We start from the raw sequence: 25,582 nt of genomic DNA on the forward strand, positions 1-25,582 counted from the left end.
AGAAGAGGAACATATTTGATTTAATTATGTTATTTAATTTATTCCAACTTTGTTCCTTTTGATCAGTTTCATGGTGCCTGCAAAGGCACCAACAAAAAAACAAGGCATCTAAACGCTTTTAAAAGTAAGGGGCGGGGGGGGGGCGGTAATTTATCTGGCGTTAATTGCGCAAGTTACTGGAATATTAATTTTAAAATTCCTCCGTAATTTAAGTTCTTATATATTCATCATGCTGGTTATTAGCCTTACTGTAATTGGATAATAAACATTTTCATTGGCAAATTTTATGCCAGGTTCAGATATTATGTTGTACTTATTTATTTGCATTCACTCTCACTGATTGTGAATTAAATTATGGCCTTCCGTCGTCAAGGCCACATTATGACGTTTGACGACAGACATATGAGCTAGGAGCAGCTGCAGCAGAAGGCACCAAGGCAATAGTTTACTTCCACCATGAGACAGCCGGTGAGCCAGAGCCGATTCGTAAAAGATTAACCCTTGCCGACAGACCGCCACCGCCCACCACCACCCACCACTGCTCGAGCGAACACCATTACCGCTAGCTCAGTGACCGCAACGATACGTTGAACAGCCGTAGGTCGGTGGTCTAGGTCTGAAGGTCTCGTCTAAAAAGTCGATGTCTGTCATCCGGTAGAAAACAAGCTCGATATTTAACCGAATGCCTACCATATCGTTGTGAACCCAGCGCTATCCTTAGTTAGCTCTAGCTGTACCGGTGGGGCACACGGAAGATTTCTCAGGTGCCGTTTGACGTCACTAACTGCTGCGTCTGAAGAAACAGACAATTTTATAATTTTCTATTATTAAATTAAACTTTCATAACCTAACCAAACGTGCTGATAATGGAAAAATCGAATAAAGGTTTACTAATAAAAAAAAATAGTTTTGTTAATAAAATAAAATTATAAATGCCTAAAATTCAATTTTATAATTTTTCAATTATAAAATAACTGTCATAACCTATCCAAACCAACCAAACTTGCTGATGTGAAAAAAATTGCTGATAAAAAGTTAGTGCCGCCGGCGGGATTTGAACCCGATACTTTCGGTTTATCAGCCCGCAACGCTATCCATTACACCACCGAGGCCAATGGCTCAATACCGTATCGTTGCGGTATTGGTGTTCCCTCAAAGTGATGTCAGATGTCAGCAGTTAGTGACGTCAAACGGCACCTGAGAAATCTTCCGTGTGCCGTTTCGCTAGCCGTACCACCGATTGCCCGGTGGGGCACACGGGAGGGACTAAGGCTAACATATCTTGTAGTGCCAGCGTTCGCCGCTAGAACCGCTAAGTTGAAAAAATTTAATTTTTTATTTTATTTTAGCGAATTTCCCTATAGGGAAGTAGCTATTACCGTAGGTGGCACGGTAAGACCTAGACCCGGGACCGATTTACTTTTTCATTTTGATGTCCCCAGAGGCCAAAAACATCATTCGTTCAAATTTTTATATATGTATATATATATATATATATATATATATATATATATATATATACGTCCGTGAACGCGATAACTTGAGTAATTTTTGTCCGATTTTGATGAAATTTGGTTTAAAGGTGTAAAGCGGGATAAACTTGAATGAGTTCGCGAACCAGCACGATCGGACCATGGGAACGGGGCTTTACGGGGGGTTTTATGGGGTAAAAATTGGTTTTTCTCACTTTTGCCCCTCAAAACACAAAATTTCCCAATTTCTCTTTAGACCTTTTTAAAGAGCTTAAAAAAACAAATAATTTAGTATTTAAAAGTATTTTTGTTCGATTATTAGTAACGGAGAACATTAAAAAAATTGTAAATTTAAAATTCCCATGTTATTCTTATGGAGAATATTGTCAAATGTTGTAGTTTGCTTGTTTATGAATATATTTTGATCAAACTTGGCAAATTTATTTATTTTGTACTAAGCTAACAATATTTTACTCAAAAACACACTTTATTAGTTTCCTTGTAGCAGCAAACCTAGGTACTCGTTAAACCTAATGTTATTAAAATATATTTAACTGAAAATCAATTCAGACAAATGGAAATTCGCTTAGTCGGCAGGTTTGCTGCAGCGGGGGTATTTACTTATAAAATTAACTTTTTAATTATCAAATATTGTTTTTAAAATAAATTTTTATTTTTCAAAATAAAACTGTCATAACATAACCTAACCAACCAGACTTGATGATAATATAAAAACTGTATAAGATAAAAATCGAATTAATGATTACTTATAATTTTTAATTAATTATAACATTAATTATAAAATTAATTTTAAAATTTAGTATCATAAAATCAAACTGTCATAACCTAACCTAACCAACCAAACTTGCTGATATAAAAAATTTGTTGACAAAAAGTTAGTGCTGCTAGCAGGATTCAAACCCGGGACCTCCAGAACACCAATCCGATACGCTATCAATTATGCCACGAACGCCGCTGAAATCACATCGTTTCGTACGGTAATCGTGTTGCCTCAAGAGTAGACATTAGCATAGATTAAACATACTCCTCAAGTAGGAGGAGTATGTTTAATCTATGACATTAGCTACTAGAGATATGACGTCACTACACCTTTAGCCTTAGTCCCTCCCGTGTGCCGATTCCACCGACCGCCGGGTCCAGTTCTTGCAAGGCTCACGGGACGCTCTTTGACGTCATACTTCTTCGATTTCAGAGGAACAATAATTTCACGACGTTCACACTTTCCAGTTCCATTCCTTGTCCATTTATTTAGTGGTCCTGTCCTGGTTCATAGAAATAAATAGATAGGTCGGTGTTCTGGGGCCCTATTTTTGAAACGGTTGACTGTTGAGTTGAGTCATAGATAAAACGTTAGTCTATGGTTGAGTGTTGAGTCACTTGGTCACTTGTATGTGGTTCGGATTCCACTATAAACTGTAGGTCCCTTAGTTCACTTGGTTGCCATTAGCTGTATGGGCAATTAATTAACAGCTGTGTGATTTCAAGTACATAGAGTTGTCGAATTTTCTGCTAACTACTAGCCTTACACCACCGGCATCAGCCATCTCAGTGGTAGCACCACCTTTTACTATTGACTACTATTACTATTGACTATAGAAACACTAGTGTTTGCCCATGTAGCACAGATGGTTGGGCCAACGTTGGTAAATTGTGGAGCCACACAGTTGGCCAACGGTAGAAATGTCACCTCTTTAAACTGTTTTCCAGCCAACCATTGTCCAACCGTTTTATTTCACACAAAATAATAAAGATTTAGTACGAAAAGCATAATTATTAGTTGAGTAAATTGATTAAATAGTTCATAAAAACAAATTTTGAAAAAAAACTAGAACAAAATTTTTTTGGCCCAGACGGGTCTCGAACCCGGGTCCTTCGACTTATGAGCCTCTTACATTACCACTGAGCTATCTGTGATTGCTGATATAGAGAGTTTTCAAGTGGTGAAAGAGTAGCCGACAGTTGCAATGGTCGCAATACTTCAAACATTTTTAATACTACACAGTATAATATGATTCTGTTAATCTGTTAAGGCATCATAAGTAGTTTTGGAGTTAGAGAGGATACTGGTATTTGAATATAGATTAATTAATTACCGTTAGATTGTTAATGCTATTATAATTGCCTGTTATATGATTAATTACTCTTTCCCCTTAAATTGTTGCAAATAAGTTAAAGAATATTAATTTAAAAAATATTTGCATTATTAAAATTATTTAAAATTCATTGTTGTAGCGCCGGAACTGTAATATATAAAATATCTGGTTTTACAATACCTTTATCAGTTCCAAAAACTTTTGGAAACTTTTGGAACTGATAAAGGTATAGTAAAACCAGATATTTTATTATAATTATGTTGTGAAAGCTAGACCCAGAGAATGAAAGTCGTGTAAACTCAACTATGGACCATTGTTGGTCCAACAAAAGTATCTTTTGTTGGTCCAACGGAGTGAAAAACGGTTGGACAACGGTTGGCTTGATGTATGATACCCAGCAATGCATATTAATGTATTTCATTAACAATGAACCAATGTTGGTCCACAGTTGTAAATATTGGTTGGCCCAACTACGAGATATACAGTTGGACAACGGTTGGTTGGTTGTGGAAGCTCCAACCAACCATCGACCAACTGTCCCACAGTTGGCCAACGTTGGCCCAACCATCTGTGCTACATGGGATGCTGTAAATATGGTAATTACTGAATTTGATCACGGCCACCTTTAACTCCAGGCCGCGGCCTGGTAGAATTGGCTAGGTCGCAAGTAGGGTTGTTTAGAGTCATAAGATAACATGGCAGACAGGTCATCAGCTCATTAATTCACACTTTATTGGTTTGAATTTAATTTTAATTTAATAAATCAGAATTCATTTTACAATTTGTTCAAACGAATATGAGAACAATAAGTAAAATAGTTAACATAAAAAATTGCAGGAAGCAAAGCACCTGTTCAACAACAAGTCTTGCCAAAAATTTGGTCAATCATTTAAATATTTACAGAAATCTGTAGCTTAGGTCCAGCACATGTACAACACTTTTTAGTCTAGTAATGCACTGGCTTTTGTCCAATATATTAAAGGCAAGACTGTTCGGATGATATTCTAATTTTTCTTGATACTTTTTGCTAAGTCTGTAATTTCTACTTTCACTGATGTAATTTTTAAGTCATGCCTAATTGTAGTGTTGGATACGAACCAGAGGGTGCGCCAATAATTCTTCTCAGAATCTTAGCCTGAAATCGTTCAAGAATTTCGATGTCGGATTTCATCGAGGTCCCCCAAAGATGAATTCCGTATGTCCAAATTGGTTTGATCATAACTTTATATGGTAAAATTTTGTTAGCCAATGATAATTTTGAATTCGTACCTAGTAGCCAATTGAGTTTACGAGTTTTTAATTCCATTTGTTGTCTCTTCCTCCAGATATGAGATTCCCAATTTAATTTTTTGTCAAGAGTTGGACCTAAATATTTTACAATATTTAAATATTTGTGGATTAACGTCCGCGCTAGTGAGTACTACGACTATCCGCAGTACTATCCTAATAATTAGACCAATTCGTTGATTACAAGGAAAAAATGTGGTTCGGATTCCACAATAAACTGTACCTCCCTTAGTTGCCATTAGCTGTGATGGGCTATTAATTAACAGCTGTGTCTAAGGAATGTCGGCCTTAGTCACTAACAAGACTACAAGATCGCGCCACTCATCCTACACTCGTCGTTCACTCATATTTGGGTTAAAATACGCACACAGTGGCGTCCCCATCTTAAATAATTGATAATTGATTGATAATTGAACACTGTCTACCTTCGTTAAAGCTAACGGTTACTGGAGGATTGCACTCTGTTCTCAGAGTAAAAACAATATGTTTGGACTTGTTTTCGTTAACTTTTATGCTCCACTTTTTAAGCCAATATTGGAGCTCAGTCAAGAGGCAGCTTGCAGATTAATGAAAGCGACTTTTGAGGGTCCACGTCCACATGACTCGACAACAGTGCGGTGTCATCAGCAAACGTAGCAACTGTGACGTTGGGGGACCATAGGGGATGTCTGCTGTATATATCAAATATAGCAAGGGACCAAGGACACTCCCCTGAGGTACTCCAGATATGATTTAAGAAGGTTTTACAAAGAGTGGGGGAGAGACGTTTGAGTTTAAACAGAAGTCCAAACATGCCACACCTTTTGTCAAAAGCCTGTTGTACATCCAAAAAATGCAGCAGAACAGTACTGTTTATTCTCAAATGTGTTTTAACGAATTTATAGGGAAGTATAGTTATTACCGTAGGTGGCATGGTAAGACCTAGGCCCGGGACCGATTTACTTTTTCATTTTGATGTCCCCAGAGGCCAAAAACACAATTCGTTCAATTATATATATTGATCTTAAAATCCCGTTACGGAATGAACATGGTGTAGACGAATCAATAAATTTAAATTTATGAACATAAATTTATTCAATAATTGAAAATAAAACATACGGAATTGAAAAACAAAACAAGTATGAATTGAAAATCTATATCCTGTACATTTAAAGCGGAGTCAATAATTTAATAGTCCAGTAACCAAGCATTCGTAAATACACAAATGCCATTAGCTGCTTCCAAACAAAACAGCTAAAGTTACTGGGCCCACCAGATTCAAATGCGGAACTAACCTCCCTATTTATGGCCCTAGGGTCATTATCTGCGCAACTAACCTACCACCCGTGGCCTATGAATCACAATTCGGTTTTAGGAGGTTGCGCTGCACCACCGACGCTGTTGGGGTGTTGATTGCAAAAATACATGATGTTCTTGAGGGCGGAGGCTTTGCTTGGGTCACCTTCTGCGACCTTAGCATGGCCTTCGATTGCGTCGACCATCGGATGCTTTTGGGCAAGATACAGCACTACGGAGTCGGTGGGGCTGCCCTTAACCTATTAAATTCTTACTTAAGCAACCGAAGACAAGTGGTTTGTATCAAGGGCGAGCGGTCAGCTATGTCTAATGTAGTATGCGGAGTCCCGCAAGGGTCCATACTTGGGCCGTTTCTATTTTTAGTATCGATAAATGATTTGCCTAATAATGTTCTCTGTGATACCTATTTATATGCTGATGACTCGACCTTTCTTGTGCATGGTTCTGATATAGATTTATTAAGTTTGCATGTTAAAGATGTAGTTGGTAACATTTCAGACTGGTTTGCAGCAAACTCTTTTCTCTTGAACAATGAAAAAACAAAATCTGTTATATTTAGCTTAAGAAAAGTACCTGATGTTTTTGATTCACAAGATTATGTTAAGTTTTTGGGTGTTTTGATTGATAAACAGTTAACCTGGTCACAGCAGATTGATCAACTAACAAATAGGCTTTCAAGAATTGTTTTCTTGTTCTCTAGATTAGTGCACTATGTCCCTTTTGATTATGTAAAATCTGCTTATTTTGCGCTATTTCAGTCAATTGCTTCATATGGTTTAATTTATTATGGTAGCTCTCCTAAAATCCACGAGGTACTTCTATCTCAGAAAAAAATCATCAGAATAATGTGTAAAGAGGATAGTGAAGCACACTGTAAACCCCTTTTTATTGAATTAAAAATATTGACCGTCATTAACTTATACATTTATCAATTATTATTGTTTACTTTTAAGAATAGCTTTAAATACAAAATGAGAAATGAAGTGCACAGTATTAGTACCAGAAACTGCAAAAAGATTGATCTGCCTCAGGTACGGTTGGAAAAAACAAGATCAGGACATGTTGTGATGGGTATCAGGCTATTAAATAAATTACCTCTGGCTGTGACAGATTTAGACTTTAAGAATTTTAAGAAAAGGCTGTTTTTATTTCTAGTAAACAACCCTCTCTACCGTATCGAAGATTTTTTTAGCATGTCTGATAAGTTAATAAAAAATATTTGAAATAGGATGTAACTGTGATTTAGATATAAGTTGCACGATTTTCTAAATTTATTACTGTCAATTTTTTTATCTCTTGCCATGGTCTGTAACTTTTGTATTTATTTGCTCGTCGCTCAATTTCAATTTTAACTCTTGTATTATATTGACTGTATTAACTGAATTACTTGTTATTTATATATTTATACATTTATTTACTCAAGACTGAATACGAGATGTATTTACCGACAATTTGACCTGTCTATGCATTACATATGTAAAAATGATGAATACATGTCTTATGTCTTATGTCTTATGGAGTTAAAGGCGGCAGTGATTTGATACACTATACATATTGTGACAGATCTATGAAATGGAGAAAAACGTAAGGTTAAAAAAAACGTGTCTATACTTGCTTGCATCCCTTGCGTGACATATATAACAGGTATGCAATGGGAGGGTTTCGGACAATTGGGCAAAGTTCTACTTTAAACGTAAAAAATAGCTTTATAAAGTCACCAAACGGCTTTTAGGAAATATGGCTTCCCAATCTACAGGCCTATGTTATGATATTCATGAATGCAAGTTTGTCATAGTTTAATTTTTAAAATGTCTACTTGCTCATGACAAATAACAGGTGAAATATGAGGTTTTGGACAGTTTGACACAGATATAGGCATTAATAATGGCTTTAGAAAGTCAGTAAACAGCTTAAAAAGGATATGGCCGTAGCCTACAATGTATGTGTTTTGAGATTTATAAATGCAATCGTCATAGTTTAATTTTTAAGTGTCTACTTGCTCATGACAAACAACTGGTGAAATGGGAGGTTATGGACAATTGGGCACATCACAGACAATAGGGCACATCCACTCCCAGATCCATATACCCCCCTCTAACACGAAAACGACACTTAGATAGAGGGACGGCGTTTGCTCCATTGAATTTCTCACCTCGAAAATATAGGTTGAAAACATATTAAACCGAAACCCCCCTGTATATATACCATCTGGAACATCAAACTCATATCCACTTCCCAGATCCATAGCCTCCCACCTTACGTAGATTTAATGATAGTGGGTAATTATCACATATATTAGAATGGATAACGATATGAATAATAAACATAGAAAAAATACGTCACTAGCTTACTGTAGTGTTATCGAAAGTTAAATAAGACAAATACTTTATTAGGTAGCTTTTTATAATAAACCAGATTCAGAATGTTTACCAACAAAAACTAAACAAATAATATTCTAACACCATATGTTTTCAAACACATATGAATAACAACACATCTCCCCTTTAAAGATCGAACCTCCGGGTAGGTTAGAATTGTTTTGTTGATCTTCTTAGATTCGCTAAAGGATTTGTCTGCGATGGTTCTGATCTTCTCAGGTTTTCTGAGAGACTGGTCTGCAGTGCTGGTTGATCAGAAGGCATAGTAGTGCTAAATCTTTGCAGTGATCTTCTTTTCCTCCGCAAACAACCATCTTGCGTTTGAATTATATAGGATCGAGGTGCAGGATGTTTGTTTAATATAGTTCCTTCTTGATTCCTGTCCTTTATATGGACTTGAGCTCCATCAGGTAGAGTAGGCAATTCTGTGGCTCTATGTCTTTTGTCAAAATAAATCTTTTGACGATCAATTCTTGCTTCTTCCTTTTCCCTTAACTTTTCAGTGTCTACCAGATAGGGTATTAGTTGATCAGACATTATCGGAACATAAGTGTGGATCCTTCTCCCGAAAAGTAATTCCGCTGGACTTTTCCCATTTTCCAGAGGGGTTGCTCTTAACATAAGTAGCATTTTGTAGGGATCATAACTTTTTTCTAAGTGGTACTTAAAGTTTTTTTACTTGCGCTTCTATGAAGCCGTTGCTTTGTGGAAATTTTGGGCTTGATGTAATCAATTTAAATCCATAATCACGACCAAGTTGTTTGAATTGACAGCAGTCAAATTGAGAACCACAGTCTGCTCTCACTGTCTCAGGTACACCATGACGTGCGAAGATGGACTTTGTATATGTCACAATAGTGCCCATTTTTAAGTCATTTAGTCTAGCAATCTCCATAAACCTGGAATAATAGTCTGAGATTAAGAGATACCAGTGACCTTTGCACTTCAGCAAATCGGTACCCACTATTTGCCAAGGTCTATCCGGATAAGGGGTTGGTATCAGCGGCTCTGCTCTCGTAGCGCGATTTTCTGCACATGTCTTGCAATTTTCTACTAGTTCTTTGATTTGTTGAGAAAGACGAGGCCACCACACAGTCAATTTTGCAAAAGATCTACATTTTGTTATGCCTTGATGTCCTTCATGAATACTTCTTAGTACATTAGCTCTTAGAGAATTTGGTATTATAATACGACTTCCAAAGAGAAGTATACCATTTTGCTCACTTATATGTTCTCTATGATACCAGTAGGGCAATACATCCTCTGGAATCTTAGATTTTTCTGGCCAACCTTTCACACAATACTGTGACACATGTTTTAGAGTTTCATCTTTCATAGTTTCTTGATTTATTTCTCGCAACCTTTCATCCGAAACTGATGGTAGAGTAGTGTCAATGTTTTGTATATAAGCAAGGATTTCCTCTGTAAGTTCCCATTCCTCTTCAGAGTTCTCTGTGTCTCGAGACAGTGGATCAGCCAAAATCAACTGTTTACCGGGCGCGTAGGTAATGTCATACGTATATCTCATCAGTCGGAGTCGTATTCTCTGAAGCCTGGGAGTAATATTGTCCAAGTCTTTTATCTTGAATATGGAGAGCAAGGGCTTATGGTCTGTCTCAATATGCAAATGCAACCCTAAAATGAGGTGTTCAAACCGTTCACACCCCCAAGCAATCGCCAGAGCTTCTTTTTCTATTTGAGCCCAATTACGTTTGGCTGATGACAAACTTCTCGAAGCATAGGCCATCGGACGTTTAGTTCCATCTTCTTGAACCTGAATTAGTGCAACTCCAATACCGTATGACGAGGAATCCGCTGAGAGGAAGGTTTCTTTAGAAATGCTGTATAAAGCGAGACACGGTTCGGACATCAATGACAGTTTAATCTTTTCCAAAGCTTGGTCTTGATCAGGCCCCCAAACAAATTCTGTATTTCTTTGCAGTAAAGCATGTAGTGGATGAACTATGGTCGACAAATTACGAATAAACTTGGATACGTAATTGCCAACACCTAGAATTCTCATTAGTTCTTTAACATTAGTTGGCGTCTTGAGTTTTTGGATAGCCTCAACACGAGAGGGATCTGGCTTAATACCATTTTTAGTTACAAGGTGGCCTAGTAAACTGATACTGTCATGCCGGAACACACATTTTGATCTATTAAGTGTCCAGCCCTTTTCCTGGAGCCTACACAAAACACGATGTAAATTTTTGTCATGTTCTTCCATATCTTTCCCGTATATAGTTATTTCATCGAAATGGCAAACAACACCTTGAAGGCCTTCAAGTGATTCAGACATTTGACGCCGAAATACTTCTGAACCAGTGGAAATCCCGAAAGGAAGTCGTAAAAATCTGAACCTTCCAAAAGGTGTGATGAAAGTAGTCAAATATGAAGCTTCTTCTGTTATGGGTATTTGCCAATAACCCGAGTTAGCATCTAGTTTCGAGAACACCTTAGCACCATCTAATTGTCCCAGAGTGTAGTCTACAGAGGGCACAGGATATAGTTCTCGTTTAACACTCTCATTAAGTTTAGTAAAATCTACGCAAAGTCTTATTGAATTGTCCTTTTTAGGGACAATGACAAGACGTGAACACCAGTCTCTTCGGAGGCGTGGGTTCGGATCCCACCGCTGCCACCATGTAGTGTTATCGCAAGTTAAATTAAAATATAGTTTTAATAAGACAAATACTTTATTAGGTAGCTTTTTACAATAATAAACCAGATTCAGAATGTTTACCAACAAAAACTAAACAAATAATATTCTAACACCATATGTTTTCAAACACATATGAATAACAACACACTTACTAGCGTGTTTACTTTTTCAAATTCCTTCTACAGATAACAAGTTCTTTTTTCAAATGAATGTTGTTTTAACTCAACATCTGTTTCAAAACAAACTATCTGCTGTCTATCTAGTAGATATAATACCAGAAAGATACCCCACTTTCGGCGTTTTGGAGGCACTTTTAGGGCACTTTTTATAGGGGAAAAATGAGAAAAATGAGTGGCTCATTTTTTTGGCCACTTTTTTAAAGGCCCAGCTCTCGACCTATACACCTCTATATAAATTTTCTACTTTTTTAATACTGAAAAACACGTCTGGAATATGGCTCATTTTTTGGCCACTTTTTTAAAGACCCGGCTCTCGGCACGCGAACTCGGGCGCGCTCCTGGTCGCGGGTGTGCTCTAGGCATGCTCTCGACCCATGGCGTGCTCCCGGTCGCGGGCGTGCTCTTGGCATGCTCTTGACTCATGGCGTGCTCCATGCTATGGTCGGGCTCCTGCCCCATGCTCCCGCTCCTGACTCTAATGAATGACTGAGTGTAACCCAATGACCCCAATCAAAACTAATTGTTAATTTTCTCTGCCTGTCTGGCGCCAGTCTGTCTGGGGCAGGTTTTTTTTGACAATTTTTGGGTATAAAAGGGGGAGATTCTATCGTATCCTCACTCACTTGGACCACCTCACCCACCTGGACTACCTCGCCCGCCTGGACCACCTCACCCGCCTGGACTACTTCGCCCGCCTGGACCACCTCGCCCGCCTGGACCACCTCGCCCGCCTGGACCACCTCACCCGCCTGGACCACCTCGCCCGCCTGGACTACCTCGCCCGCCTGGACCACCTCACCCGCCTGGACCACCTCGCCCGCCTGGACCACCTTACCCGCCTGGACTACCTCGCCCGCCTGGACCACCTCACCCGCCTGGACCACCTCACCCGCCTGGACCACCTCACCCGCCTGGACCACCTCACCCGCTTGGACCACCTCGCCCGCCTGGACTACCTCACCCGCCTGGACCACCTTGCCCACCTGGACCACCTCGCCCGCCTGGACCACCTCGCCCACCTGGACTACCTCGTACGCCTGGACTACCTCGTACGCCTGGACCACCTCACCCGCCTGGGCCACCTCGCTCGCCTGGACCACCTCGCCCACCTGGACCACCTCACCCGCCTGGACTACCTCGCCCGCCTGGACTACCTCGCCCGCCTGGACTACCTCGCCCGCCTGGACCACCTCGCCCGCCTGGACCACCTCGCCAGCCTGGACTACCTCACCCGCCTGGACCACCTCACCCGCCTGGACCACCTCGCCCACCTGGACTACCTCACCCGCTTGGACCACCTCGCCCGCCTGGACTACCTCACCCGCCTGGACCACCTTGCCCACCTGGACCACCTCGCCCGCCTGGACCACCTCGCCCGCCTGGACCACCTCGCCCACCTGGACTACCTCGTACGCCTGGACCACCTCACCCGCCTGGGCCACCTCGCTCGCCTGGACCACCTCGCTCGCCTGGACCACCTCGCCCGCCTGGACCACTTTGCTCATCACCTGAATCTTCTTGTTTTAACATGTAAGCTAGACTAGTGTAGGCCTAATATATTGTCGCGTGTCGGGTCATGGGATCAATTGGTTGTGACCAATTGATGCTTGTACTCATATTCTGTATTTCTTTTAGTTTGAAGTTTAGTTTCTTTTAGTTCTTTTAGTTGAATTTAGTTTTGATTTAGAAAATTATAATTGCCAAATCTAATTGTGTAAATAATTATGAATATTAAAAATATAAAATTAGTATTCAAAATTATTATTTTTATTAAATGAAATTTTTAAAATGTAATTTCTACTATATATAGAAGATGTCAACCTAGTTTTTTAGTTACATGTCAATTGTATGCTGCTTTCCTATCCAAAATGTAACCTTATTTTGTTATTACTATTTTTAAGCGAGTCAAAAGTGTGTAAAAGTTATTTTTTTTAAACTTAGCCGAATCTCAATCACTGGGGACTTTGAGTCAAAAGTGTGTATAAGTTATTTTTTCAAAACTTAGCCGAATCTCAATCACTGGGGACTTTGAGTCAAAAGTGTGCACAAGTTATTTTTTCAAAACTTAGCCGAATCTCAATCACTGGGGACTTTGAGTCAAAAGTGTGTACAAGTTATTTTTTCAAAACTTAGCCGAATCTCAATCACTGGGGACTTTGAGTCAAAAGTCTGCACAAGTTATTTTTTTAAAACTTAGCCGAATCTCAATCACTGAGGGACTTTGAGTCAAAAGTGTGTACAAGTTATTTTTTCAAAACTTAGCCGAATCTCAATCACTGGGGACTTTGAGTCGAAAGTGTGTACAAGTTATTTTTTTAAAACTTAGCCGAATCTCAATCACTGGGGACTTTGAGTCAAAAGTGTGTACAAGTTATTTTTTTTAAACTTAGCTGAAATTCAATCTCTATATAATTTTTTCATAGGTAGTCTTCTCTATATAACTAACACTAACTCTGTATAAATGTAGACTCAGCATTCTGCTAAAAAGAGTTTTTATTTAAGATTTAGAATTTAGTTTTGATTTAGAAAATTATATTTGCCAAATATTATTGTATAAAATTGTTTGGAATATTAAAATTTAGAATTATGATTTGAATTATTACTTCTCATTAATTTAAATTGTAAAAATGTAATTTCTACTATATAAAAGATGCCAACCTATTTTTTAATTTCATATATAAAAATGAAGACCACATGTCAACATTGTTTCGCATCGCTCTCCAAAAAAAGCAACCTTATTCGCCATTACAAATTGATACATCAAATGAAGGTATGTAAACTATGTGATTTAATCTGTGATAGTAACATAGCTCTAAAATCTCATATATTACAAAGTCACAAGACTTGTAATTTCTGTAAAAGAAATGTTGTTGGTCATTTTAAAAGACACGTAAATTCTTGTAACAAATGTCCATATACAATGATTAAATTTGTCGGTGAATCGATTAAAACTGAACTTAAAAGTACTCTTCAGTCTTGTCCTCTACCGATGAAATGGACTTTAGTAAGGAGAATCAAATTTATAAAATATACAATAGATCAAAATGGAAAATTAGTTAATGAGAAAGAATGTATTGCAGATTTTAGAAGCCTTACTATCCTAACCATTGAGAAGAGAGATTTAAAGCATCAAATTGAAAATGCTCTTTTAAAGATTGACACTTCCATGCACAAATACCAAGCCGAAGGTAGTGGATGGATATATGACTATACTAAATATTGGCAGTTGCACGTTTACAAGTATAAGCCCCTAACTCCAAAGTCATACATTCCCACACCAAAAAGTATTCAATCAAAACATGCAGTTTTAAATATAAAGAATGTTGATAATAAATGCTTACTTTGGTCAATTTTAGCAGCTTTATATCCAAGGAATGCTAAACATGCTAATAGAGTCTCTAGCTATTCACCCTATGAAAATCAGTTAAATATGACAAACATAAAGTATCCTGTTAAAATATCTGATATAGATAAATTTGAAAGACAAAATAATATAAGTGTTAATGTATTTGGAGTTGAAGACCGAAAATTTATATATCCATTAAGAAGAACCAAACTGAATAGTAACACTCATATAGATCTATTATTATTACAACAAGGTCGTAAATCACATTACTGTTTAATTCGTGATTTTAATAGGTTAATGCTTCGGTCAACAAAAGATAACAGTAAAAAGCATTTTTGCAAGTTTTGTTTACAACATTTTTACACCAAAGATAAATTGGAGCGTCATATAACATATTGTAAAAACTTTGATGTCCAACGAGTGGAAATGTCTAAACAAGATACATTACAATTTACAAATTATAAATATCAACTTAAAGCCCCATTTGTAATTTATGCAGATTTTCAGTGCTTTATAAACTCCAATATACATATTCCATCGGGATTTGCATTCGTTGTAGTGAAAGAGTCTAAGATTATTTCTGAAGAGTTATATAGTGGCACAAATGTTATGGATGTGTTTTTTGAAAGGTTGTTTGAGACTTATGACTTCATTAAAAATCAAATGGCAATATATATTCCCCTTGTAATGACTCCTGAGCAAGAGGCATCTTTCCAAAACTCAACACATTGTCATATTTGTGAAAAGCCTCTATATTTTGATAGGGTACGGGAACATTGTCATTCAAATGGCCAATACCGTGGAGCTGCCCACAATGATTGTAATTTAAACTATAAAGTAACAAAGAAAATACCAGTATTCTTCCATAACTTGAAAAATTATGATGGACATTTAATAATGCAACACTTGGGAAAGTTTAATCGTAAATTAAATTGCATAGCCAAAGATATGGAAAAGTACATTTCATTTTCTGTTGATGATTTAGTATTTTTAGATTCCTATAACTTTCTGTCCCTTCCATTATACAAATTAGCTTCCAATTTAAATACATTTAGATTCATAGACAATCCACTACTACAACGCAAAGGCGTATTTCCCTATGAATATATAACAGGACCAGATAAGTTTGCAGAGTCTCTACCTCCAATTGAAAAATTTTACAGTACTTTAACTAAAGAACATATCTCTCCCATAGAATATGAACATGCTAAAAATGTCTGGACCCATTTTAATATAAACAATTTACAAGAATATCATGATTTATATCTTAAAACAGATGTATTGCTACTGGCTGATGTGTTTGAGACATTTAGAGACCTATGTTTAAAAGATTACAATTTGACCCCATACATATATATTCACTTCCTGGATTAACATGGGAGGCCTGTCTTAGAATGACTGGCATAAAATTACAATTATTTCAAGATATTGACATGCATTTGTTCATAGAAAGTGCAATCAGAGGAGGAGTCAGTATGATTTCCACACGTTACGCTAAAGCCAATAATAGATATATGGGTGAACATTATGACCCCAAACAAGAGAGTGTGTATTTAGTATATTTAGATTGTAACTCGCTATACTCCACAGCTATGTGTGAGACACTACCCATGGATGGATTTCGTTGGACGAATGAGATAGACTACAAATACAATCAAAATGATGAGTTTGGATACATTTTAGAAGTTGATTTAAAATATGATAAAAGCTTACATGATTTACATAATGACTATCCATTAGCACCTGAGAAAATGAATGGCAAATTAATACCTAATTTAAATGACAAAACTAAATATATTTTACATTATAAAGCATTACAAAAATATGAAGAATTGGGTTTGATTGTTACAAAATACCATAGAATTTTAAAATTTAGACAGTCTAAATGGCTTGCGCCCTATATTATTTTTAATATTGAAAAACGCAAATGTGCTAAAAATGATTTCGAAAAAGACTTTTACAAATTGTTAAATAATAGTCTCTTTGGTCGAACAATTATGAACCAACGCAAGTTTCGTGATATATATCTCAAGGATGAGTCACTATTAACTAAATATGTCACTAATCCAAGGTTCGACTGTAGCAAAAAGTTCGATAACAATTTACATGCTATACATTTAAATAAATTAGTTGTAAAGTTTAATAAGCCGATATATTTGGGAATGACCATTTTGGATATTAGTAAAATAATAATGTACGATTTCCAATATAATTATATGTCAAAATTTAAGAACAAAAGATTTCTTATGACAGATACAGATTCTTTAATGTATTCTATAGTTACAGAGGACTTTTACAAGGAAATAGAATGTGACTTGCACTATTTTGATACCTCTGGATATAGTAAAGACCATTTCTTATACTCTGATAAAAATAAAAAAGTCACTGGCAAGTTTAAAGACGAATTAGATGGTCATATTATGTATGAATATTGTGGTTTAAGACCAAAGTTATATTCTTATATTCCTCTAAAATGGTTATATGAAGAAGACAAGCAAGCTTTAGAGGTCAAAAAAGCTAAAGGAGCTGATGGTGCTACAGTTAAACATCTCCTCAGACATCAACATTATTTAAACTGTCTTATAACTGGACAAAATTACTATGAGAATGTGACAAGAATTAAATCTACAAATCATCATCTTCAAACCTTAACCATGAACAAGAAAGTACTATCATTTGACGATGACAAGAGGTTTATTCTGGAAGATGGTATCAATACTCTTGCACTTGGTCATTATAAAATTGATCAAACATAAATCTATATTTGCCATTATTTTTTGACCTTTCTTTGTCTATTACGAAAAAGCCATATTTAGTTTTATCCCAGCATTGGTGGCAGAGATTTCTAAATTGGTTAAATGAAAAGTCATTACCAACATGATTGTTATATACATGTTTTAAATTTAAATCATCTTGTTTAAATAATATTAGGAAATTTACATTATCACGTAAATGTTTGTGTACTTTGCTGTAAGATTGACACAAGTAAAAACAGTTAATATTTTTGTGTCGACCCATTGAAAAAAATTGTGTAATATTTTGACTATTTATGTCATCAAATACAACAACTGACTGTGATTTTACATCATTTGGTGTGATTTCACAGTCAGTAAACGTGTGTAATTTCACTTCGTCACACAAACTAAATATTTCAATTATTTTTTTATATTTTTCTTGTTCTAAAGATTTAGATATTAAATATAAGTTTGTAAATTTTAATCCTTCCTTTCTTACAATTAAATTGTAAATTACAACCGTCTTCCCACTTCCACTTGGACCACAAATAACACATCGAATATTGGTAGAAAATAGACCCAACTTCTTTGGTATATTTTCCTTAGTATGTACTATTTTAAATTTATGTTTTTGTTGAATAAAAGACATTTTTTATATAATAAAAATGGTAAAAAATAATAAGAAAACATGTAAAAAGGGCAAAGGTTTATTCTTAAAGCCTTACAGGGGTCGAGGGTTATTGAATACTCTTATAAATAATCTTCCATTTCCACTTCACATACCATCATATCGGTACTGTGGACCTGGAACGAATATACGTCAAAATCTAGCCAAAAATGTACCTCCAAAAAATAAGCTAGACTCTTATTGTAAAGAGCATGACATATTCTACATGAATAATCCCGATACTGCTGCTCGGAACAAAGCAGACATGAGATTAGCAGACTTAGCTTGGACTAGAGTAACGGCCAAGGACGCAAATCTTGCTGAAAGAGCAGCTGCTTATGCCGTGACAAATTTAATGAAGGCAAAAGCAAAAATGGGAATGGGATTAAAATGTAATAAAAAAGATGGACAACTACCAGCTATTAGAGGCCGCAAAAGACGTCACTTCCGTGGGGTGTACCTAAAAAACGAGCTAAAAAATCTAACACCAAGAGTAAAAGAGTGCGGAATAGTTAATTTAGACAGTTCATCTGGCACACATTGGACAGCATATCGTAAAAATAAAGATATTGTAATTTATTTTGACCCGTTTGGAATCCAACCTCCAAAAGAAGTAATTAAATATTTTGAGGGACATAAAATCTTCTATACTACTGATCAAATACAAGATTTAAATAGTTCCATTTGTGGAATTTTATGTTTATCATTCATAAAAATCTTTTTTTATAAAAATGGATTCATTTACTATAGCATTTTCGGGTACAGAGCCAGAGCTAAAGTCAGTGTTCTTTCCTCCAATTGAATTAAATGATGATTATGTAATTGGATTAGTAGATTTTCAAAGTTATAATTCTATATTTAATGTTAAAAAACCACTAAATACTTTAACATATTACAAAGTAGAGAAAATAACCTTACCAAAGGGAGAGATCTTAGTTGATGATTTAAACCAATTATTAAATGGTAAACTTAAAGTTATAATAGATAAAAATGGAGAAGCATTAATTAATACTAAATCCAAACTTTTATTTAAAGGGCTTATTCCAAAATTAAATCAACTTAAAGGCAACAAATTAACCATTGGAGAAGGTGATGATGTTTTCTATTATAACCACAATGCTCCAGTTACAATAGAAATTTCTGAAGGAACATATGAGGTGGTTGAGCTTGCAAAGGAAATTCAAAAGCAAATTCCAAACTTTTTCCTTACAGCTAATAATAAAACTATGAAAGCGACATTACTTTCTAGCCACGTGTTTGATTTTACAAAACCATGTTTAGGGTCTGTTTTATTGGGATTTAAAGGTGTTTCTACTCCTGGTGTTCAGTTTGAATCTACAAATAAAATAAACATTAATAATGTAAATGTGATTAGAGTAAAATGTAATATTGCAAACGGGTCCTATTTAAATGGCAACAAATCACACACCATACATAGCTTTTATCCAGAAGCTCCTCCTGGCTACAAAATTATTGAAGTTCCAAGAAATATTATATATTTTCCTGTAAATAAGAGAAGTTTAGATGTTGTCAGTATTACATTTGCCGATCAGCACGACAAGGCAATTGACTTTAACGGAGAAGAAACTACAATTACTTGTCATATAAAAAAGATATGAGAATTTATAAGAATTTATCTATAAGTGTACTGAGCCGACCCCTCGCACCGCCCCCAGACGAACAACTATTGGAAGCATGCCCCCCATAGTCACAGTGCGAGTGGCCGCCCCACATCCCTAACAAAAATGAAAGGCCGTGGGTGAATATCAAAAAACAAACAGTTGTCAACAAAGCCTATAATTAATCAAAATCAACAAAATAACAATAAACAACAATGTCAGCCATCCAAAGAATTAATTTAAAAATCTTTCAAAAAATTTACCCTTCTAAATTACAAAAACTGGTTCCAGTAACAAATTAGGTCTAACAAAGAAATAATTAAAGATGGTAACTGTAAACATACTTTAAACTTTGAAAAAATTAACAATTAAATAAATAACGTTAACTATCAAAATTCAATAACGGAATAATAAATTATTTTGGGGCCCCTTTAAAAAAGCAATCCTTTTTTCTTATTAAAAATGTTCATAAAGTTCAAGGCAACTTGCGGTTATGGTGGCAAATTTTTGTCACATCACACTAGTGGTGGGCGGCGGTGATCCATCTTGGAAAGTGGATGGCGGAAGACGACATAATGGTGTCGAGAGAAGCAGGGCCGTAGGCAGCGGAGGGAGAAGGTAGAGTGTCCCCCCCGGGCGACCCTCTCTGAGGACAGCAGCCGATTGAAAACCCTCCATCCGGGACCTCATCTGACGTTTGCGAAACACTTAACCATGACCATGACTTGAGTCTACGAAGAACGGATGAACAATATTAACAGTGACATTAAAGGATTAACACTGATGTTCATCGAAGATACCCAAGTCTTAACAAATTGACAATCGCCGGCCTTCTGGTGAAAATGTGACAGAAGGCGGACATTGACTCTGGGTTGCAGGATTGCTGCCCGACCCAAACCGACTGAGTTCCGGCGCAAGGCCAGCACTCGCACTATACAAAAAACACTGAGGCGTGACATTGGTGGGACGCTTGGTGGACAAGTCACGGCTCAGTACAAAATGGTAGGTTCCTAAAGTCAATAGGACTAAAGTTAAAATTTTCTATTAATAAAAATGGAAGATTTTCTAGACGTTACAGGGAAATCCCAATTCGACGATAGTGTGGTTAAAATTACAAATCACTATGTTCCCCACAACACTTTGGCAATAAATAATTCTGATGAAATTCGAATATGTATTAATAATCAAGATTTGCTAACTCTCCCATGTAGGAGTTATCTGTATATTAAGGGAGAAATTGAAAATCATGATAAAGGTCATTTTATAAATAATGCATTTGCATTCTTATTTGATGAAATTATATTATGAAGTCGCAGGTAAAGAAATAGACATTGTAAGAAACCCAGGAATTTCTAGTCTTATGAAAATATTGAGCTCTTACAATAAAACAACTAAATTGTCAAATGTGGCATTTGATTCTGACACGAATTTAAAAGAGTTCCATAAAGGTGGCAAGTTTATAGTTCGGCCGCTTAGAAAACGACCTGCGCGCTAATGCTAAACCAATGCTGGAGGAGGTCGTTTTCTAAGCGGCCGACCTATAGTACTTGTTTGCCATTAGAACTGTTAATGGGTGTATTTGAGGATTTTAATAAGGTATTAGTAAATGTCAAACAAGAATTGGTGTTGAAAAGATCGAAAAATGATTTGAATTGTATATTAACAACCACTAGTGCTCCAGCCAGTGGTACTGCTGATATGATTCCTAAAATTACACTTAACTCAATTCAATGGGTGATGCCACATGTAATACCATCAGATGGGGAGAAGTTACAATTACAAAAGATGTTACTGCAAAATAAAAATTTGCAAATTGCATTTAGAAGCTTAGAGTTGCATGAACTTCCATCATATCCCAATACTACAAGACATACATGGTCAGTAAAGACATCTTCAAGTTTGGAGAAGCCTAGGCATATTATATTTGGTTTCCAAACAGCTAGGGATAATAGTGCAAGAAAAAGAACTGATGAATTTGATCACTGTAAGTTAAAAAATCTCAAAGTATTTCTAAACTCTGAATATTATCCTTATAGTGATTTAAATCTCGACTTTGAAAATGGAGATGTCTCTAAAGCTTATGAGATGTTTATGAGGTTTAGAGAGACTTACTATAATACTATCCCAGATCCTATGATTAGTAGGGCTGAGTTTATGAAGAAATATCCACTAATTGTAATAGACTGTTCTAGACAGAACGAAACAGTGAAGGAAGGAATTGTTGATATTAAATTAGAGATTGAAACTGCAGAAAATGTACCAGCAAATACATCTGCATATTGTTTGATAATACATGATAAAGTGTTTGAGTACAATCCTTTGTCAAATGAGATAAATAAAATGTAAATAAAAGATGAAAAACATTCAACAAGAATTGGTTGACTCTGCAAATCAAATACGAGAGAAATATAGAGCTTTAAAACGTGGCAAGTTTCTAGAGGCTGAAGAGAGGTTCCAAACATTCCAACCTTTAATAGAGCCATTACAAGAATTAAAGAAAATCACATCAGAGAGGCCTCGAATGGAGATACTCCCAATGACTCCATCTAGAATATCAATGATACCAAGATTACAACCATTTCAACCATTACAACCATCCACCCCACAGAAATTAGATTTTGGTCTTTTAGCATCAGACTATTTAGGAAATTACCTCAGTAAAAGTAGTATGACAGACACTACATATGGTATTAGACGAGAAGCAAATAAATTTTTTATTGGAAATAAGGAAGTTGATATTGCCAATGATGATGTTACAGTTGCAAATAAAACCTACAAGGGGACAAAAGGTTTATGGGAATTGTTAACGTTAAAAGAACCTGAGGATTATACTCCGGCTGATTTGCAAAATTATAAAGAGATTTTGGAAGCTACAAATGGACATTTAAAGAGTTACAAAAATGGTGCACCAATTTCAAGTAATAGACATACTAAATATCTTAATATAATTAAACCTCTATTTAAATCTGTTGGTGAAGGTTTGAGACAAGTGACTGGTAATAAAATAGACTATATTTATTGGGATGATCCTAATGAGCTTGTAGAAAGGTTAAGACTTCTTTGGCTAAGTCGCCAAGCCGGTAACTCAGGAGTGGATAATGAAATAGATTCCATTATTGAGGAATTAAGAGAAAGTGGAATTATTTATTAAATAAAAATATGTTTATAGATAAATTTTATCGTTTATATAATCCATATAATAAGCCTGCAGAACCTAGGGCTAGTAATGAACCTACTTTAAATTTACAAGACGATAGTTGGAATTGTTTAAACCGTAAAATTGGTAATGTTAAAGATGGGGAGTTTGTAGATGATGTATCAACTTTGGGACAGACATTAACTGGAAAAGGTGATGTCTTTTTACAAGGTAAAACTAAATATGAGTTTTCAGAATCTAAGAATAAAAATTGGAATGCTAAAAAACAGAAAATTACTAATGTGGGAAATGGTGAAAGTTTAGATGATGTGCCCACTTTACAACAGACTTTAATACGAAAAAAAGATGGTACATTTGTACAAGACAATAATAATTATGAATTTTTAGAAACAGAGAATGGCGTTTGGAATGCTAAGAAACGGAAAATTACTAATGTAGAAAAGGGTGAAAGTTTAGATGATGTGCCCACTTTACAACAGACTTTAATACGAAAAGAAGATGGTAAATTTGTACAAGATGATAATAATTATGAATTTTTAGAATCAGAGAATGGTGTTTGGAATGCAAAGAAACAGAAAATTAGTAATTTGATGGAAGGTACAGATAGTAAAGATGCTGTGAATGTTTCACAAGTTCCAAAAATGGAAGCAGGCTATTGGAGTTTTAATAGTAAAAGGTTAGTACGTGTTAAACCTGCCATTGATGACACTGACTGTGTTATAAAAGAACAGACTATAACTTATGATAAAAAAGAAAAATGTTGGGATGCCAAAAAACAATTTATAAGAAATCTACCAGAGGGGGAACATTTGGATGATATTTGTCTAATGTCACAATCTATGCATTACGATAGATCAAAATTTGTATATGGAGAAAAAAATTTTAATTTGATGGAATATAATCCTGATTTATTAGTTGCTGACCCCACATCTTTGAGTGGATTTAAGTATATAGATAATAGACCATATATACCAGAAAACTATGTATTTAAAAGAATGGAAGATAATCTATTGATTGGGGCTAATGGTGATGTATTTAGAGTTACAGGAAAGGATGATGTTATAAAAAATGAATGAAATTGCATACGAACTTCATAAGCCTGCAAGAAAGAATTTCATTAGAAGGTCTTTTAAAGTATTGGGTATAAACGAAACCATACAAATAGATTTAATTGATATGCAAAACTATGCTAGAGAAAATTCTGGCAATAAATATATTTTAACTTTAATAGATACATTTTCTAGAAAAGCTTATGCTGCTCCACTAAAGAATAAGACAGGGTTGGTGGTTACAGAAGCCATTAAAACCATTCTACCAAAGGGGGTTAAAAACATTCAATCTGACAATGGAAAAGAATTTTTTAATCAATATTTTAGAAAACTAATGAAAAAATTAAATATTAATCACTATCACACATTTTCTACAACTAAGGCTGCAATTGTGGAGAGGTTTCAGAGAACTTTAAAGAATTGGTTATATAGAGAATTTAGTGCTCAGGGGAGTTATAAATGGTTGGATTTACTTCCAAAGTTAATTCGAAAATATAATAATAAGGTGCATAGATCTATAGGAATGAAGCCTAACCAAGTGAATGTTAAGAATAGTAAATATGTGCATGAGAGGTTGACTTCTAAAGTAGTGCAAGTTAAAAAGCCAAGATATAAGGTAGGTGATAGCGTAAGGATTTCCAAGTATAAACATGTTTTTAGTAAAGGTTATACTCCAAATTGGACAGGGGAACTATTTACAATAGCAGAAGTTAAGAATACAAAGCCTGTGACTTATATCTTGAAAGATGAAAATGGCAATATAATCAGGGGAGGCTTCTATACAGAGGAGTTGTTAAAGACCAAGTATAAGGACATGTATTTGGTAGAGAAGGTAATTAGGAGAAAGGGTGATTCGTTGTATGTCAAATGGCTTGGGTTCCCAAGTAGCCAGAACTCATGGATTTCCACTAAGGATGTCCAAGGGAGCACATCATAAGCTGGGAGCGCGCCCGAGTTCACGTGCAAATCTCACATGATTTTGAGAATATACATGTGAATAGATGTGGATTTGAAATGTTAATAGAGTTTGAACATTTATATAGGGGTGTATTGGACGAAAGCTGGATTTTTTAAAAAGTGGCCAACAAAATGAGCCATATTCCAGACGTGTTTTTCAGTATTAAAAAAGTAGAAAATTTATATAGAGGTGTATAGGTCGAGAGCTGGGTCTTTAAAAAAGTGGCCAAAAAAATGAGCCACTCATTTTTCTCATTTTTCCCCTATAAAAAGTGCCCTAAAAGTGCCTCCAAAACGCCGAAAGTGGGGTATCTTTCTGGTATTATATCTACTCTATCTGTCATTATTTTTTCATCACTCCTTAACGAAAGTAACTATTTTCGATAACAGCTGATATCAATGAAAGTAGTCGTTTCCCAAGCTCTAATTTAGGGCGAGGGAAAATCGATCAGCTGATTTTCCCTCGCTCTAAATTTTCTTTCCCTCGCTCTCAATTAGTTCTCCATTTATTCACTACGCGCGCCAGTGTTTTGTTACGGTTTAATTCAATGATTTTAATCAGCTGTATGTATTTTTAAAAGTTGTGTTATTCTTTTATTTTGATGTTTAAACAACATTTATTGAGAAATATACGTAGGTTTCTTTTTAGAAGATTTTATTTTAT

The 25,582-nt window shown here is 35.7% G+C and overlaps 1 protein-coding gene across 1 annotated transcript; it reads right to left on the reverse strand.

The window, feature by feature from the left end:
- Positions 1–9,211: 9,211 nt before the first annotated feature.
- On the reverse strand, positions 9,212–10,417 carry LOC128996224 (uncharacterized protein K02A2.6-like). Its single transcript, XM_054421380.1, has one exon. The coding sequence runs from the start codon at positions 10,415–10,417 to the stop codon at positions 9,212–9,214; it is 1,206 nt and encodes a 401-aa protein (XP_054277355.1).
- Positions 10,418–25,582: the final 15,165 nt, after the last annotated feature.

The sequence above is a fragment of the Macrosteles quadrilineatus genome, unplaced genomic scaffold (genome assembly GCF_028750875.1).
Source record: "Macrosteles quadrilineatus isolate MER2022 unplaced genomic scaffold, UCM_ALF_1.0 Scaffold_1__1_contigs__length_201487025, whole genome shotgun sequence".
In the NCBI taxonomy this organism is placed as follows: domain Eukaryota; kingdom Metazoa; phylum Arthropoda; class Insecta; order Hemiptera; family Cicadellidae; genus Macrosteles; species Macrosteles quadrilineatus.